Source organism: Odocoileus virginianus, chromosome 8 (genome assembly GCF_023699985.2).
Source record: "Odocoileus virginianus isolate 20LAN1187 ecotype Illinois chromosome 8, Ovbor_1.2, whole genome shotgun sequence".
NCBI lineage: Eukaryota > Metazoa > Chordata > Mammalia > Artiodactyla > Cervidae > Odocoileus > Odocoileus virginianus.
The window spans coordinates 34,533,829-34,553,038 of NC_069681.1; the positions used below are offsets into that span (position 1 = coordinate 34,533,829).

Sequence of the window (19,210 nt, forward strand, 5' to 3'; positions counted from 1 at the left end):
TCTTTGTACATCCTGGCTTGGCCCGGCACTGCCTCAGCCTTACTTTATGTGCATGGTTGCCTCCCCAGCTTAAGCTGGAAGCTTAGTCAGTGATGCCCTGTGTGATTGGCCTGATCCCCCGCACCCCTCAGCTAGTGACTGTCCTAGCCCTGAGTCTAGATGGGCTCCAATGTGCACAGTCATCAATAGGAAACAGTGGTCCTCACTGTGACTTCCAGCCCAGAGAGCTGCAGGGCATGCATTCTAGCTGCTCCCCTGGCACCTGGGGAGCCCTTCTGACATCAGGCCCCCCCATCACTAATAGCCATCCCTCCCCCTTATAGTGAAGATTTCGGTCGTGTCCTGCCTCCCGTCAGCTGTACGTGGTGGGATGTCACTCCACGACCTTGGCCTCTGACTTGTGAGAGACCCCATCCAGTACATCGTTGATTTTCTCTGTCGCTGACTCCTGGTTCTTTCTTTGGCCTCGTGGCTGGGCAGTTGCAAGAACCGCAGGACTGTGGGGTGCAGTCCGACACTCTCGAGTCACGTCACCAAGAGACACAGTGAGCTTAGGTGTGTCGAGGTGGCTTTAAAGCCAAGGTTGTGAGCCAGCTCTGCGCTAAGCCCCTTTCTTCTGAATCAGGACTCTGGCTGTCTGGTAATTAACTTAATCTCGTTTTGCTGTTCAGTTCAGTGCAGTCGCTCAGTCATGTCCGACTCTTTGCGATCCCATGGACTGCAGCACGCCAGCCTTCCCTGTCCATCACCAACTCCCAGAGTTTACCCAAACTCACGTCCATTGAGTCATTTTGCTGTTTGTGTGTCCTTTTCTGTTACCAGTGATGCTGCAAGCCAGCTTCCTACTCTGCCAGGCTAAGGTCCCCACCCCCCCCCCCCAAAAAAAAAACACATGTGACCAGCTGGAAAAGCTTAGTGGAGCTGAAGAACAGTGAACAGCTGTAACCAGTGAATCATCAGTTTAAAGAGGAGTGGAAAATAGGCAATTGTGCTCTTAACCCACAGCTTGGTAGATACTAGCCCCGTCGCGTCTCCCAAGCCCCTCTGTCATTTCTGTGTGTCTTCTGTTGCTGTCTTTATCTTGCCCTTATGTTTCCTCCATCTCTGTGTCTTCTACTTTCACCACCCCGAGATGGCTGTCACCTGTGTCTCTTCCTCTCCCCCATCTCCGTCTTGGCCCTTTTCCTGTCTTTCTTCACCAGTCTCCACTCTCAGCCTTTATCCTCTGATGGTTTCTTTCTTCCTTCCTCCTCAAAGCCCGTATGGGAGGCAGGCACTGTGCCAGCTATCCGTGTTTGAAGCAAGAGCTTTCTGCCTTGTTCTTAACTTAGGTGGCAGGTGAGTGGCCCTCCTCTGGCCCCTTTCCCTTGGAGTCAGTGGCTCTGTCGGGGATGGTGCCCTGTGCAGTTGTTGAAAACCTCCGCCCAGTCAGGTCTCCAGGAGTCATTTCATTGAGCAACTTAAGGGTGTGTACACGTGTCAACTCTTCCCAGTCCTGGAGACCACAGAAGATTTGTTATTCTTCCCTGAGATTTCCTTTATTTCTAATTCTTCCCTGAGAGGTAGGCATTGAAACTTTGCCATTCTCCTATGAACTTTCCTGATTCACACACACCATCCGTCTTTTAACAGAAAGGTTGGCTTATAAACACACTGTACCGCGGTCGAGCTTTGGTGAACACTGACCCTTCACAAGGCAGCCTGGGGAAGGAAGAGTTCTGACCGATGGGAAACTGTGTTCTTATCCCGTCTGCTGGCTACTGGGTGGTGGTCAGCGTCAGGCCGTGAGCTCAACTCGTGATCCTCGGTTCCAGGGCTCAGTCGAATGGAGTGATGTTTCCACGCCTACCTCTTCGTGGTGTTAAAGGATAGCCTGAGGCATATTAAACATTTCAAGAGTAGGTTTGAGCAAAAATAAATTCGAATTGAGCAATACCCAATTCCCAGAGGTTGGGAGTGCTCTGATAGTAGGAGCTGGGGAGAGACTTCTCCTGTAAAAATAAGCTCAAAAGCAAAGAAAAGAACTATCGACTGGCTCCAGCACAGAGCCTAGTTGGCTGTTTGTGCTGGGTTGTCCTTAGTGTTTTGATTTCATAACCTTGAGGCATTTACAGGCTTACATTTCCGTTTGCTTACATAGGCAGCCGCCTATGACATTAGAAGCTCCTGATGGCCTCTGTTTAATTAATTTAACAGTGGATTAAGTGTGATCATCTGTGTGAAAACACCTTGAAAGTTAACAGCAGCCCACAAAAGCAAGGTAGTCCTAATACCTACAATGTTACATTAAATACTGCCAAGATACCTTCAGGGGAAAACAATAACTAACCTCATTAACAAAAGCATTAGTTGGTGTGCTAAATAGCAAAAGTGATTTATGACTATGTTGATAGTTTTCACTTATGAAAGATTTAAGAAGTCCAAGCTTAGTCATTAAATGCACTTGAAATGTAAACATATTGTCTGTATCGGTCCATGGACAGGAAACACATCACTTATTTGAATGTGGACAATTAACATCCATTTTGCCAACAAGCACCTGTATAGTGATTACTATATACAGCATAACAAACTGAAATAAAGAAGGAAATGATTTAAGTTGAATTAACATAGTTTCATTTTCTGTGGCAATTTTTATGTGAAAATAATTACCCACTCTAGTATTCTGGCCTGAAGAATTCCATGGACTGTATAGTCCATGGGGTTGCAAAGAGTCAGACACAACTGAGTGACTTTCACTTTCAAATCTTTTTTGGGCCTCTTTTAAATGTAAAAGCAGTTTAAAATTACAAATATTTTGAAAGAAGAAATTACCTACACTTTTCACAAGATAGCTTTACTTTTTTGGATTGTATATATTTTTAATCTCCATCCATAAACATGTACTTTTATAATAATTATGCACTTATTTGGGCACTTTTTTTTCCCCAGCATATTTTGTAGAGTCTACTTAAATCAAGTAATTGACATTAAAGATGATCATTTTATACTTCTATTAGAGCAAGATGACTGCTTCATTAAGAAAATTGAGAACTTCCATGGCATAACACAGTAGATGCTTTAGTTCTTCACAGGCTGTTTTAGTGCCTGTTGTAAGCAGGCAGCCTTATGCTGGGTGATTCAGGATCCAGACTCCTTCCATCTTGGGGTTGCACCCTCCCCTCAGCTTCCTGAGTCCACTGCTGGGTCCACTGTGTGCTGCTGGCAAAGGGGCGTAGGGAAGGAGCAGGGAAGAGAGGCTGTCTCTCGGATCTGCAGGCTGGGAAGTCTAAGATCAAGGCATGGGCAGATTTAGTGTTTGCCTAGGGTCCACTTTGCTTCATGGATGCTCTCTTCTTGCTGTGTCCTCACATGGTGGAATGGACAGGAGAGCTTTTGCAGGTCTCTCTTATAAGGACACTAATCCTGTTCATGAGGATTCCACCCTCACTACCTAATCACCTCCCCAAAGCCCAATTTTGAAATCCCATTGTTTTTCAGGATTAGGTTACAACACATGGGTTTTCAGGACACAGTCAGGCAGTCTATAGCAGAGGCTTTTTATGAGCCAAGCTTGGCAGTGGCCACATCCCTTCCACTCACGTGCCATTGGTCAGAAGACAGTCATGTGACCACACCCAACCATGGGGAGGCTGGGAAATGTAGTCCAGCTCTATTTGGATGGAAAGGATACAGATTTGAGGAACACATGGCAGTCTCAGTCACAATTTCTAATCTAGTTGCCATATACTGGATATCTTTAGTATTTTTCCTATATACGAATTGACATTTTATTATATAGAGCATTTGTTGAAATTATATATATCAGATGTTTTTATAGTTTCAGAAATATTGCAGTAAAGGATTTATTGATATAATAAATTTATTTCTGATAACTGTGTGTGCATGCATGCTCATGCATTTCTTTAGCACTTGGCATACTGTGCTATAATTAGTTGAATATGTATCATTACCTTTGAGTTAGCCCAGTTAGTGCCTTGCATGTGGGAAGTGATCTCTAAACACTGTCGCAATGACTGGAACTAGGTGAGATTTTTTTACTAACTTTGGAAATGGCTAGAAAAGGCATATTCTCTCCAGCTCACTGCCTCATTCTTCTGATAAGTGCATGCTAGGGATGGCCACCCCTACCCCCTGGGGCTCACCTACAAGGCCTGGTTTAAGTACTTCCCCACACTTACTGGCCTGGTTTTAGTCCCACTCATATTTCTCTATATTTTGGTGTTGCATATGTAAGTAGGTAGATAGATCAGATTAGACAGGGCTATTTTGAGACTCAGAGAAGAGTTTCACAAAGTTTTATATAAAATATTGAGCTCTGTGGATGTTTTAAGCCCAGGGCCAAGAAGAGATGGTCATGGCTGGAGCCACTGGCCGTCGTTGCCAGATCATGGTTAGACCCCCAAGCAGGGTGGCTCTGGCAAAGCTTAAGGCTTAGAAGGAGACCGACCTAGCCAAGGGTGACCCAAGACGTGACTGGAAGTTCCACCAGACCCCATAGCCTCCTTTGTACTTAAATAACCAAACAAGCATGAGGACCAGGAAGTGTCTTCTGTTCTTTTGAAAACAACTTGTTTCTCTGCTGCTTTTGATTCTTTCTGATAGCAAAGCTGACACACTCTCATTGTCAAGAAGTTGGAGAATGCAAAAACACGTAGAGTAGGATGGGTAAGGGACCTATGCTTCGGGCTTCCTGGGTGGCTCAGCGGTAAAGAATCCACCTACCAATGCAGGAGACGCGGCTTTAATCCCTGGGTCAGGAAGGTCCCCTGGAGAAGGAAATGACAACCCACTTCAGCCAGTTTATTCTTGCCTGGGAAACTCCACGGGCAGAGGAGCCTGGTGGGCTACAGTTAGGGGTCACAAAGAGTCAGACACGACTGAGTGTTCATGCATGAATGCAGGGTGTATAAAGTTCTTCAGTCTTGAGAAGTTGTGTTTACCTGTAGGTGTTTCAATTGCTTATCTCTTCACCTTCCAGGCCAAGCCAAAGCTGATTGAGCCGCTGGACTACGAAAATGTCATCGTCCAGAAGAAGACACAGATCCTGAACGACTGTCTACGGGAGATGCTGCTCTTCCCGTATGATGACTTTCAGGTGAGGGTAAATAGCACTGTGCAGTCGAGCTATACAAACAGTTCTTTTCTGTCTCTTGGTTTATTGTTGGGTTAGTTCATTTAGGGAATTAAAAGGATGAAAAGAAGAGATGCTATTTAAGAGAGAAAAGTTATTGCCATTATCTTGTTCCAAGCATTCCCTCATGACTTGATTTTTTATTGGTATTTTTTACATATATGTGTTATGTGTGTGTGTGTACACACACAGATATGAATACACGTTACATGTGTGCATATATGTGAATATGTGCATATTCATATGCATAAAACACACATGCATACATAACACAAATGTTTTCTCAAGCATTTATGTTTTATCTTGAATAGAAGTGCTATCAGTTTAGTCGCTCAGTTGTGTTCGACTTTTGAGACCTCATGGACTGCAGCACGCCAGACTTCCCTGTCCTTAGTCCGGGCTAATTCTGTAGACGCAAGTGCCTCCTATATCTTAGGGAATTTGTTTGAAGAGGATTTTAGGGACTTTTGCCCAGTGCCTTAGAGTCTTAAGGATGGGATTGGCTCAGAAGCGGTGGAAGGTTTTGTCAGGCGTCATTTTAAGCTGTCACTTTGGGAAACTGCCTGGAGAGAGGCCCTGACTGTGCGTGGGCTTGCTGAGAAGAGTCTGGGGGTCCTGACATCCAGGAATGTCCTAACATATACCCCACTGATGCAGTGACAGGTGGTGCTTCTGGGAGCTCAGTAGCTGCCGGCAGGGGACTCATCATAGCTTTTGCTGTGAGCGGCTCCTTAGATGGCTGCTTGAAGCCTTTCAGACTGTCCTGCGCTCAGTGACCCACAACAGCTTCCAGGCCAGTGAGGAGTGACGGAACCCCAGTTGCGTTAGATGCTTGGCAGCCTGGAGTCACATCCACCCATTGGAGACTCCGGTTACTGCCCTTGCTCTCCTGGGATTTAACCTTGGAGCTTCCTTCTTCTCTACCTGATGCCGTTATCATCTGAGACCTGTCTGTCCTGAATTAAACTACCTGCCCCTGCCCCCGCCACCCCCCGCATTTTTTTTGAAGCTTTCTTGATTCTTTGTTGTTTAATTTTAAAAACTAGTATATGCTTGTAATAAACAAGCAGGCCCTATTGAAACATTTGACATTAAAAAGCCTCCACTCCACCTTCTTTTTAATCCCACTCCCCAGAACATCACTTGCTATATATACAGTTCTCTATGTATTCAACTGTCTTTGGAAACTTCCATGTTAATAACAATCATCAAATCATATTCCTTGAAGTTTCCCCCCCCCACCAAATTTAAGAGCTTCCAGTTTACAATAAAGGTGAGAATTTTCACAAATATTCACTTGTTCAAACTTGTGAGAGATACTTGTGGAGAAATGATGATTCTTCAGTTCTTTAGTGAAAAATTAGGAATGCCACAGAAATGAAATTGGGCATTAGTGGGATGTTCCACTGATAAATGGTTTCAAATCATGCCCCAAAATACAGTGCCCTTGAAAACTTCATTACAAAAATAGGTTACCCAACTAAAGGATGAATAAATGGAAACCTCAGAATGCAGTCTTTCCTCTGTGATTTTGGCAACAGATTTGTTAACATGAGTTAAATCAGATGATTACAAATTAGACTTCGTGTTGACGTATTTTTCCTGTACTGTGCTCTGAGGAAGCTAAAGGTTATCTCAAGTTTCTCTGAGCATGAAGTATTAGTATCTATTCTTCTTAGTGTCAGTTAGAGTAACAAAGTTATTTCTAGTTTTGCAGCCTAGAATGAAAAATTTTATTTGAAAACTGGAGATCCAGTTGCTTCAGAAGCAAACCAACCCCAGAAATAAGATACACTTAATTGAATTTCATTTTTTTTAATCTCACCAACAAAGAACCTGGATGTTTAAGCAGTTGTAGAAACAGATGATTAAAACTTTGAGAAAAACTCCTTTTTTCCTTTCACCTGTAACACCTTTTCTGGGGATACCAGACACAAATAGTCTAGAAACAGCAAAGAACTCATTGACATTTTGCTAGCCAAGATTGAATGAAGAGTGTTAAGTTCTGTTTAGGGGAAGCTTTTTCAAAGATTAAGGAGCTTGAATTTCAGCTTTGATCCCCATCACAGTAATTGTGATGGGCCACATGGAGGTTTGGATGCTGTTGTTTTTTTTCTAGGAGTCCTCCTGTATCCTAGTCTGGGAAGGCGATGTGCTTTCTTGCTAAATTGTCTCAGTGCTTTTATGACTATGTAGTTAGTTGATCCAGTGAAGTGTCTTAGGGATGTCATGGATTTCTTCTGTCTGTCCCTGCATTTTTAGGCAGAATGAGGGCAGAATTATTATCGTATTATTAGAGGCAGAGAGAACAAATTAGACCGGGGCAAGTATTTTACTTCATGAGAAATCAAGGTAGCAAGTTGGTTAGGAAACCAACTAGTGAGCAAACTAGTGAGCAAAACGCATAATGGGTTTGAGTTGTAATCCTACACTTTCCAGTTAAACAATATTAGTTATCTATTAAGATAACAGAATTTGGTGTGAAATTCTGTCAAATATATTCAGAATGGTAATTTACTAAACTGTAGATGTGTATAGTAATGATACATTTGTACAGGTCACGTGTAGACCTGTATTGGTCAGTCCCTAAGGATGTCTGAGAATGAACCTTGTGGAGAGAAGATTTGTTGTTGGATCTACTTGTTTAAGGTGGGAGAAGAGTGTTTAAAACAAAAAATCCCAAGAGACAGGAAGTCAATGTGAATTTCAAAAAGGCAATTCTCAGCTGTCAGAATATTTATTAAGTGTTATCTGCCAAGATTAGGGCAGGAATGCCGAAGCTGAGACAGCCCTCTCTAGCTGACTACACTTGTGTTTTCAGAATGAGACCCTGGTGCTTTGGGGTCGTTCTACTCTGTGTCTGCCCTGGCATCCTGGTTCTCCTCCCCAGCAATATCTTCTCTTCTTTCCCAACCTTCTAGAATGTTCTCACCCATGAGGCCACTTCAGATTCAATGTCTTCTGAAGCTGTTCAAGTCCACAGTGATTTTTTCCATCTTCTCTTCGTTCTTCTAGTACTTACAGTCTGCTCTGTGTACATGAACACCTAAGTGCATTGTCTAGAGCTTTTCAGTAATGGCTTCTCATGCTTTCTGTCTTCAAGTGTCTCTACCCAGATTGTGGCCTTGAGGAAGGCTCAGGTACTCTGCTGGTGCCTCTTTGACCTCCAGACATCAGGCTTTGGTGTCGAACATAAACTAACGAGGCATAAAGTTTGTAAGAAAGATATGAAAAGAGTAAGTCATATTCCACTTCTGAGGATATACCCAAAAGAATTGACAGCAGTGACTCAAAGAACTACTTGTACATCCCACGTTCCTAGCAGGATTATTCACAGTAGCCAAAAGGCAGAAAAAAAAACCCACGAGTCCATCAATAGGAGAATGGATAAACAAATTGTGTGTATATGCACAATGGAATATTATTCACCCTTAAAAAGGAAGAAAATTCCGACACATGCTACAACATGGATGAACTTTGAGGCATTATGCTAATTGAAATGAATAAAAAAGGAACAAATATTGTATGATTCCACTTACACGAGATGCCTAGAATAGTCAGTTTATCAAGACAGAAAGTGAAATGGCGGTTGCCAGGAGATAAAGGGAGGTGACGGTTTAATGGGTACAGCGTTTCAGTTCCCCGAGATGAAAAGAGCCCTGTGCCTGATGGAGGATGTTCTTAATGCTACTGAGTTGTACTCTTAAAGGGTTGAGATGTATATTTTATGTTACGAATATTATGCCACAATGGAAAAAAAAGCAGGTTGTTATGAGATTTTTGTGCCATACAGATCTGAAATTGTTGTCCTCCAGAAGCTGTATGAGAAGTCAGGGCAAAGCATGACTCTCTGGTGCTCATTCAATTGACATTTCAGGGTGTATCATCAATGTCAGATCTCTTAAACAAAAAAATTTTTAAGGGAAGATGGGAAAATTATTAATAACTGGCAGCTCTAGAAATGTTCACTTTTGGAAATGTTTAGTTACAGGAGAATCCTAGAGTGTTCTCAGCATTGTATCAAAAAATGTGGTTAATTCATTTTCCTTTAAATAACATCCTGATCTTTATTTTTCCTGTTTCTTTTCCTCTTCGGCTTACATGAGACTGATAAAGATCTACAAACCACTGACCTAAAAAGGAAACCAGGCCCCACTACTTACAAAGGGCCTGGACGTCCCTCATCTCATTTCCTATCTGTCCTTTTGAAAAGAACTTTTTTTTATTCATGGTGTTTTGTCCTCACTTTTTATTATATGCTGCCAAAAAATAATACTTTGTTTTGCGCTTTTTATTAGAAAGTGCTCTTTTGATAAAATTCCTCAAAATTTTTATCAGTCTGCATTCAGTGGTCAATGAGGTCTGTTTCTGTGAGCATTGTGGTTTCTAGGATATTAGTTCATGTCGAGGATTGAACCTCTACCTGAAAAATCTGGATGAATAATGTTTCTGAATTGACATTGGCCAGACCCTCAGGAGATAAAGATTTTAATTCTGCGTCAAGTAATGCCTTTAATGGAAAATGGTGACAGGTCTTTTTAATCTTTTTTTTTTTTTTATAATCAACTATGTCTTAAAAAGAAGAGCTTATTTTTTTGGACAGCACTGATCAGCTGAGTTGAAGAGTGTATTTATTTAGCATATAGTTTATAGTTATACTGCTTGTGCAAAGGGCTCAGGTAGGGTTCTTACTTTTGAATTGCTAAAAACTTAGGAAAGGAGCAACTGTATTAATCTTAATAATGAGAAGGAGAATGTGACTAGTATCATGACAAATTGAATCCCATGGAAATTTGTTTTTGGAAAGTTAAGATAGTGGGACATCCAGGTGCCGAGTCCTTTGTGCTTGTGTGTCTACTAAGTCACTTCTGTCGTGTCTGACGCTTTGCAGCCCTATGGATTGTCGCCCGCCAGGCTCCTCTGTCCATGGAGCTCTCCAGGCAAGGACACTGGAGTGGGCTTCCATGCCCTTCTCCAGGGGCTCTTCCTGACCCAGGGATCAAACCTACATCTCTTATGTCTCCTGCATTGGCAGGCAGGTTCTTTACCACTAGTGCCACCTGGGACACCCTTAGTGGTTGGAAATGCAAAAGTCCAGCCTAGGAGCCAAGCCAGGGTTACTGATCTGGGCTCACCCATAGAAATATGAGACAGCAGTCAGAGGGGCCAAGAACTTGAGGGTGCCCTCAAGGGACTGGATCTTGGGGGGCACCTTCACCTGGGAGGAAAGGAGGTGAGAATCAGACAGAAAGTGGGAGAAGGACCAGGAAAGTGAGGGGCCCTGGAAGGCAGCGAGAGGGTGTTGAAGAAGGCAGGCAGAAAGAGCCAGTGGCCCCGCACTCCTGCCGCTGAGGTGGAAGATGGTCCTCAGTGCTGATAACCAGGGCGCTGTTGTCTTTGTTCTTGTTCAGCCGCTCAGTCGTGTCTGACTCTTTGCGACCCCATAGACTGCCGCACGCCAGGCTTCCCTGTCCTTCCCCATCTCCTGGAGTTTACCCAAACTCATGTCCATTGAGTCGGTGATGCCATCCAACCATCTCATCCTCTGTCGTCCCCTTCTCCTCCCACCTTCAGTCTTTCCCAGCATCAGGGTCTTTTCTAATGAGTCAGCTCTTTGCATCAGGTGGCTGGAGTATTATTAGAGCTTTGGCTTCAGCATCAGTTCTTCCAATGAATAGGTGTGTCGTTCCAATGAATAAGCATGCTAGGCATTGTTGCCTAGGATGGTCGTTTCCTGCCGGGACTGAAGAATTGCCTGAGCGGAGCCCGGAGGTCAGCGTTGAATGGTAGCAGAGAGAAGGAATCCTCGTGACTCAGAGCAGTAACAGGAGGTTTTGATGAGGATTGGGAAAATGAGAGAACAAGCTAGGAAGGAAGCCCAGGAGTGAGGAAGAGGCCGAAGATGGAAGTTATAGGAGGATGTATTTGGAAGCAGGGGCTCTTTAGAGGAATCTGTGGGGATGGAATGAAGGGTCTTTACAGGAAGAGTTCAGGAAGGAGAGAGTTCTTTCTCTGAATGGGAGGAGAGGATTGGGTATTAGAGAAATTGAGAGGTGGATCGGGCTGAGGGAGGGAATGTCGGGCTGGCCTGGTGAAGAACAGCCTGGGGGAAGGGTTCGGAAGGGCAGGGGATGGGGAGGGCGTGGCGGCAGGTCAGCCCCTCACTGCTGTAACCATGTAACCATGCAGCCCTCATCCTTTCTTACCTTGGTTAATCCAGTCAGGTCTTCCAGGTCCTGTCCTTGCCCCCTTCCTGTCTATCCTAACAGCACAGCCAGGGTGCTCTTTTAAAAAGTAAGTGATTGGCAGGTCTGATCACCTCACACCTGTGTTCAGAGGCCTCAGTGACGTCTTCCTGTGGCTTACAGTGTTCTTATCAGTCACTGCCTCCAGCCCGCTCTCTGGGGCAGCCCCGCTGGCCTCCCTGGCAGCCTCCTGCCCCAGGGCCTCTTCTCAGGCAGTTCCCTCTGCCCGGCGCACTGTTCACCCAGCTCTCCCCCACCTCCTGCAGGCCTCCCTGCAAGTCTTGCTCCTTGGTGGAGCCCTCGCCCACTGCCAGGCCCTCCTCCTGCTTCTGGGCCGTCGGGCTGTACCCAGCGCGGTCCAGCTGACGTGGCGCTCAGGTGGGTGCTCCGGTTCTCCTCACTGCCCCCCGGTGCCCCTCTGGGTCCCATGCTCCGTTCCCGGCAGGGAAGGCCCATCCCTCAGTGGAGTGGGGCCGGCGCTGCGCTCCCGTGGGCAGCTCTCAGGGACGTGATGATGTGTGTTCTGCGTTCTGTTATGGAGCTGTGGCATTCACACAGAAGGTGGGGTGACGCTGCCCCAGCAGCTGGGCGGCCCCAGGAGCTGCAGCATCTCCTGCAGAAACCCTTAGAGAAAACATCTGTCAGGTTGATCTCTGTGTTTACGTAGCGCTTCAGACATCTTCTTCAGTTTTCCTCAAGACAGCTTGGTGAGGCAGTAGCTTTTATTGCCCCCCCCCCCCCCCCCCCTCCGCCACCATGCAGGCAATGTATGGCATTTGTTAGAAACACTATGCGGTGCTTGGGAAAACTTATGATCTAGCAGGGAGTTGAGATTACTTACATAAATAACTAGATGAAATAAAACACACACACACTCACAATATTACTGCATAAGTGAGTCTAAGATTTGATTTTCTAAGGTAGAGTAAAAGGTATTGGATGAATCTGGTGGTCCATCACTTCTCATATCAGGTCACAGTTTCTTTCCTTCCTCCTTCCCTCTTCCCTGGCAGCTCAGCTGGTAAAGAATCCGCCTGCAATGCCGGAGACCCTGGGTTGATTCCTGGACGGGGAAAATCCCCTGGAGAAAGGAAGAGCTACCCACACCAGTATTCTTGGGCTTCCCTTGTGTCTCAGCTGGTAAAGAATCTGCTTGCAATGTGGGAGACCTGGGTTCGATCTCTGGGTTAGGAAGATCTCCTGGAGAAGGGAAAGATTACCCACACCGGTATTCTGGCCTGGAGAATTCCGTGGACTGTATAGTCCATGGGGTCACAAATGGTCAGACACGACTGAGCGGCTTTCCCTTTCCCTCCCTCCCTCCCTCCCTCCCTTCTCTCCCTCTCGTTCTCTCTCTCTTTCTCAAATCTTCTTTGCTTTTTAAAAATAATGGGGTTTTTTAAGCTCACATTTTCAGTAGGTCTGAGAGAATGATGGCACTTCCACAGTGGGTGTAACTGGGTAAGCACAGACATACGAGTAACCAATGAGGAGTAGAAGGATACTTCTGTGTGATTGACGTACGTGTCTTAGATTATTACACAACTCACAGGCATCGATAGGGGAAGATTTGAAGCAAGATGAAATCTTTGGACAGTGCGAGCAGGTGGAGGGTTATTTATACTGTATCTCTAGCATTTGTTGAAAATCATTCTTTATTATAGTTATTTTTAAGTATAAGACTTTATTATTCTCTCCCCAAATAGAAAATAAAATCTCCATGAGCGTGGCAAACTATAGTCACTGGGTTTTTATTATAAATCAAGTGTTTTTTTTTAAATTCACCTTTGCATTTGCAATGCTCCTGTGACAGTGTTTTTATCCATGGTAGGCACTTAATATGTCTTGAATAAATGGATGAATTTGGAATCTTAACACCAGCTGCCTTTGAGGTCGTAAAAGCCTAGCTCACGGTGGTGGATAAGGGAAACAGAAGAGGGGGAAACATGTCCGCATGCAACAACAAAACTCCCAAGTCCTTTAAGAAAATTAAAACTGAGGTTTTGGCCTCAGAATTATCAGATGCCACTTAACATATTACTGGATACACGCTTGGGGATTTCCTGCTGGCTCAGTGGTAGAGAATCCACTTACCAATGCAGGAGACATGAGTTTGATCCCTGGGTCAGGAAGATCCCCTGGAGGAGGGCATGGCAGCCCACTCCAGTATTCATGCCTGGAGAATCCCGTGGACAGAGGCGCCTGGGGGCTACAGTCCGTGGGGTCGCAAAGAGTCAGACACGACCTACTGACTGAACAGCAGAGGCACACACTCTGCGGTTCCTACAACCTGAACGGGTCCTGCTGTGTCCACCCCTCTGCCTGGCTGAGCCCAGGTCCTGCTGAGTGTCCTGCCGAGTGTCCTGCCTGGGCCTGAGCGGCCTCGTGTCAGCAGCGCCTGGAGTGTGGGCCTGAGGCCCCTGAGGACGAGTTCAGGGAGCTCCACGAAGTCCCCCCCATGGAGGAGACCTCCAGTTAGGACTTCCGCATCTGCTCAGCGTTTTATCCAGGAAGTGTAACCTCTGCTCCACTGTTTAAGATGGAGTCTGCCTGGCCTGCCAGGCGTGGACGTGCTGCCTGACAGGACCACTGTGATGAGAGTGCTCACAGAGGGGCCTGTGTGAGGTTCTCCTTCATGCATGAGTGAGACCTGACACGTGAACGGAGGGGTGTGCCTTCCTAAGGCCCGTCCTGAAAGGAGCCTTATTGGGATATTGGAATTAGATAAATAGTGGACATGTATTCACTATTTGGGCTTCCCTGGTGGCTCAATGGTATAGAGTTCACCTGCCAATGCAGGAAACGTGCGTTTGATCCCTGGGTTGGGAAGATTCCCTGGAGGAGTAAACGGCAACCCATCCAGTATTCTTGCCTGGAGGATCTCCATTCACAGAGGAGCCTGGCAAGCTACAGTCCATGGAATCTCAAAGACTCGGATATGATTGAGCGACTAAACAACAACATATTCACTACACTCGATGTTCGCACAAAGGTAGGGTCTTTTTAACAACTCAAATTGCATTCTAAAGAAGACACAGACAACTGGAAAATGAAAGAACTTACTCTTGCCCACCCCTTCTTCAAGGCTTTGTTACTGAATGGAATGCTAGGTGCTCTAGGCACTGTGGTGGACTTCCCCTGTGGCTCAGCTGGTAAAGAATCCGCCTGCCATGTGGGAGACCTTGGTTTGATCCCTGGGTTGGGAAGACCCCCTGGAAAAGGGAAAGGCTACCCACTCCAGTATTCTGGCCTGGAGAATTCCATGGGCTGTATATAGTCCACGGGATCACAAAGAGTCAGACAGGACTGAGCGACTTTCACTTTCACATTTCACTTCACTAGACACCAAGGTAGGGGTAAGACCTGAGATATAGTCATCTGGTTCTAGATTTTAGCCTCAGTTTGTCTGTTAGTAATCTGGGTATTTTGGTAAGTGATAAACCTTCCTAAAATTCACTTTTCTTAACCCTCTGTAATTCAGAGGGCACATTTGCCCTAAAATGTGGGTTCTCATTAGATGTGTGGGAATCCGTAGAGGTAACGCCGTTCATGGAAGCTCTCTGTACACCCTGACCAGTGTCCTCCAGGCGGCACGGAGGAGGTTGAGTGACCAGGGTGCTTATCAGAGCCTGCTTCCTCTCCTGTAGTAGCATCACTTTATTTTTGAGGGTGGCAGTTTTTAGCTGCAAAGTCATACGACGTGGAGAGCAGGCTGAGCCCCTTACTTGTGGGGAAGCTGGCCCTGCCACTTGTTCCCTAAATGGCTCCATGGCTGCTCCTGGCCTTCTGGGCACCCTCTGTCTCTCCATCCTCACCTGTGCAGTGATACTTAAGAAGTGATTAAAAACCAGCCTCTCTGTAATACCGACCCCCCATGTGTCTAAAAACTGAATTTAATTGACGAGCCCGGTCACTAAGTGTTGTGAATGTTTAACTTAGTTAGAATTCAAGTTATTGCACTTGAATAAGCTGTTATGTCATCTATAATCTTGGGGGTGGGGGTGGCATTGCAAGGTAGCAGAATGAAATTTTTATGACTCTCAAAGGTCTGCTGACATTTATAAATGTACATATATGACACTTTAAGCAACAGGACATTTTGCAGTGACAGAGCTACTTGATGTCTCACTAGTTGCTAAGACAGTGTCTCATTTGGAGCCTCAAGTGATCTTTCTTTTTTTAAAAACGATTATTTATTTTTGGCTGCACCGAGTCTTCGTTGCCGTGCTCAGTCTTTCTCTAGTTGTGTCGAGCGGGGGCTACTCCTGTTGCAGAGCGCGGGCTTCAGGCACACAGGCCTCGGGAGTCACAGCTCTAGGAGCACAGGCTCAGCGTTTGTGGCACACAGGCTTAGCTGCTCTGGGCACGTGGGATCTTCCCAGACCAGTGATTGAACCTGTGCCCCCTGCATTGGCAGGCAGATTCTTATCTACTGTACCACCAGGGGAGTCCACCTCAAGTGATCTTACAACTAAACAAGACAGCGTCCGTTTAAAAGTCCCGATGACCCATTCGCCCAGACATTTATGTTATTAAAGGTGTTGAAGAAGCAAAAATGACTAGCACAGTCTGCAGTTCTTGAATCTGGTAGGCGATACAGCAAGGCTTTTTGAGTCACTTCAGTAGAATCGCTAGCTGCGTGCTGCAGGAGGTGGGAGTGAGCAGCTCCACCAGCCAGGCAGAGGGGGCGGGTGCCTTAGGGAGTGAGAAGTAGCTTGTGTGCTGAAGGGTGGGAGGAGAGTCCAGGAAAGTCGGTACCGCTGGTCACCAAAGGTCTTAGGTTATGCTGAGCAGTCTGCAGTTTATTCTGACGGCAGTGAGGGGGTCACTGAAAGAATTTTAGCTGAGATATTGATGCTATGGATGAGAGTTTTAGAAAGATGACTGACATCTGTGCAGAGGGGTGGCAGAAGGAAGGCGGGCCTACCTGTCTGGGAGGGTGCACACTGAGGATCACACAGTTCAGTTCAGTTCAGTTCAGTCGGGTCCGACTCTTTGCGACCCCATGAACCGCAGCACACCAGGCCTCCCTGTCCATCACCAACTCCCAGAGTCCACCCAAACCCATGTCCATTGAGTCGGTGATGCCATCCAACCATCTCATCCTCTGTTGTCCCCTTCTCCTGCCCTCAATCTTTCCCAGCATCGGGGTCTTTTCCAGTGAGTCAACTCTTCGCATCAGGTAGCCACAGTATTGGAGTTTCAGCTTCAACATCAGTCCTTCCAGTGAACACCCACATTCACCCAAGAGCCCCCTAAATCGTGTGTTGTCATGGCGATGGACAGCAAGGCAAGGCCTTGAAGCCACAAGGTGACACTGTGAGGGAACAGAGACTTTTAAAAGATGGAAGCTCGGGGGCCGTGCAGGGGCTGGTAAAGAGGAGCTGTCAGAGGCAGAGATGTCCACTTCTCTGTCCATATCAGGCTTGTCCTTGTAATGTTTTAGTTCATTTTTTGGGCGTTTTGTTGTTGTGTTGTTTGTTTGTTTTTGATGTGGGCCATTTTAAAAGTCTTCATTGGATCTGTTACAATATTGCTTCTGTTTTTTGTTCTGTTTTTTTGGCTGTGAGGCATGTGGGATCTTAGCTTTCTGACCGGGGATTGAACGCACATCCCTCAGCCTGGAAGGTGGAGTCTTAACAATGGACTGCCAGGGAAGTCCTGGGAGCTTGTCTTTTTTGTTTGTTTGTTTAAATCCCTCTAGAAACCTAAATGGAAATCTTTCTCCGGACCCTTGTCTGGTCCCAGTTCTTTGTTTGTTTCCTTGATTATTAGTGAATTAAACACTGAAAATCCTCAGGAAACTGCCTCCCTGGAAGTAGACTTGTCTGATCTTCATGGAACACTGTGGGTCGGCAGCCAAACCATGATCTCCTCAGTGAGATGTGGGGAACGCCCTGGGTGAATTTTAGTTTCCAGCCTAGCTTGGGACTGAATCCTCTCAAAAGCAAGTCATCTGCTCTGAAACAAATGCCTCTGCCAGATATCTGGAAAGGTTCCATTACTGCTATGCCCAGTACGTGGCAGCGAAGTCGCCAGCCTTGTCCAAAGGGAGTTCTAATACCGCGCTGGATTCAAAACATTTTAGTGCACTGACAGACGCATCCAAGGGGGCATCTCCAGCAGATTCGCAGGGACCCAGAAACGAAAGGAAGTAGGTGTTGGGCGCTATCTCACTAGCAGGGGATAGTTGAAAATCCACTTGGCCCAGCTGACCACAATAGAAATTCAACCCAGGGCTTAATTCTTTAGCAAGGGAGATGGGCTGGGCCCCAGCGACGCTCACCTGGGCACTCAGCCCGTCTGGGCTTTCGTTTCTAACACACCCACTTGCCTCCCTTCACAGAGCCCTGGCCTCTCCCACCCCAACTCCAAGGGTGCCTTGCTCCTGGTAGAGCAGAGTACTCATTCTCTGGCAAATGCATGTGAAGGGCTAGTTCTGCTAAGAAAATGAAAACAAACATAATAATAAACACAAGTACAGGTGCTTCCCAGGTGGCACTAGTGGTCAAGAACCTGCCCGCCAGTGCAGGAGATATAAAAGACACGAGTTCAGTCCCTGGGTCGGAAAGATCCTCTGGAGGAGGAAATGGCAACCCACTCCAGTATTCTTGCCTGGAGAATCCCATGGACAGAGGGGCCTGGTGGGCTACATTCCACGGGGTCGCAAAGAATCGGACACAACTTAGTGACTGATCTCTCTCTCTCTCTCTCTCTTACACACACACACACACACACACACACACACACACACACGCTTTATTTGGGATTACAGACAGGAAGGGTTGCCTGCTAAAATAGTCCACATCTTAGTCTGGGGGTGGGTTGAAGCTGACAGAGCTTGAGGCCTGGTGGGGGGCGGCCTGGTGGGCCGGACTGTCCAGCAGTTGGTCAGAGTGGGCCTGGGGCCCTCTCCTCTGACTTCAGGCCGTCCCCAGGCCCCAAGATTCATCTTAAAGACAGCAGGAGCCTCGGTATTCCCTTCTGTCTCTCTGTAGCCATCCCTGCTGACTGGTTGCCAGGGAGGACCCTCTGCACCTCTTCTAACTCTGTCTCATCTGGTGCACGAGGGCCCCATCTTCCTCTGAGGTTGTTCTGCTGAGGACACCCGAGGAGCCGGCTCTGAGCCCCATGCTCCCTCCTGGGCTGCCAGTGACGTTTGTTTTTCTCTCTCAGGGCGGACACTCCCAGCACTGTGCTCCTTTGAACCAGAGATGGGGAGAGTCTTTGTGGATCCGCATAGCTGGCTCGGGTTCCAGCCCACCCACTTCTCTGGGATCTTGTCTCCAGCTCATTGTTCCTGTGTCCCAGGGGGAGGGTGGGCCTTTTGTTTCAGTCTTAATTGAAGTCCTATAAAATAATGATATTTTAAACACTCAAGAGATATGCCTACTTCCCACCAGGAATGTAGAGGGTTGTTTAATGCCCATTGTAAAACGATTAATAAAAAAATCTGATGCCCTACAAATTGAGAGGATTAGAAAAATAAAGAAATAATGATACAAAAGAACGTCTTTGTTAATACTAACAGCCTGTATTTAAGTCAACACAGTGAATCTCTTCTCCTTGTAATCCAATTCCTTTCATAAAAACACATTAAAACTATTCCTTTCTTTAAGAAAATAAGTGGGATAATATGACTGAAAATCAAAAAAGACATTCATCTCTTTTGTGGATGTTTTTAAGTTTTTAGTTTCTCAGAGAGAAATTCGTAGTGCTCAGATAATAAATCATTTGTGGAGAGAGAGACTTAGAATTTCACCGAACTGTGGAGGGAGTTTTTAAACCACAAAGGAAACCTGGAGATCCTAGAAAACCTTGGATGTGGAAG

General features: G+C 46.0%; 1 protein-coding gene across 25 annotated transcripts in view; it reads left to right on the forward strand.

Annotated features, from left to right (window-relative positions):
• DOCK9 (dedicator of cytokinesis 9) overlaps nucleotides 1-19,210 on the forward strand; it is a 271,524-nt gene that overhangs the window by 119,171 nt on the left and 133,143 nt on the right. For all 25 annotated transcript variants that reach the window (XM_070471461.1, XM_070471465.1, XM_070471475.1 and 22 more), the window contains exon 2: nucleotides 4,982-5,098. In XM_070471461.1, the coding sequence (XP_070327562.1) occupies nucleotides 4,982-5,098 (117 nt within the window). The remainder of the gene's footprint in view (nucleotides 1-4,981; nucleotides 5,099-19,210) is intronic.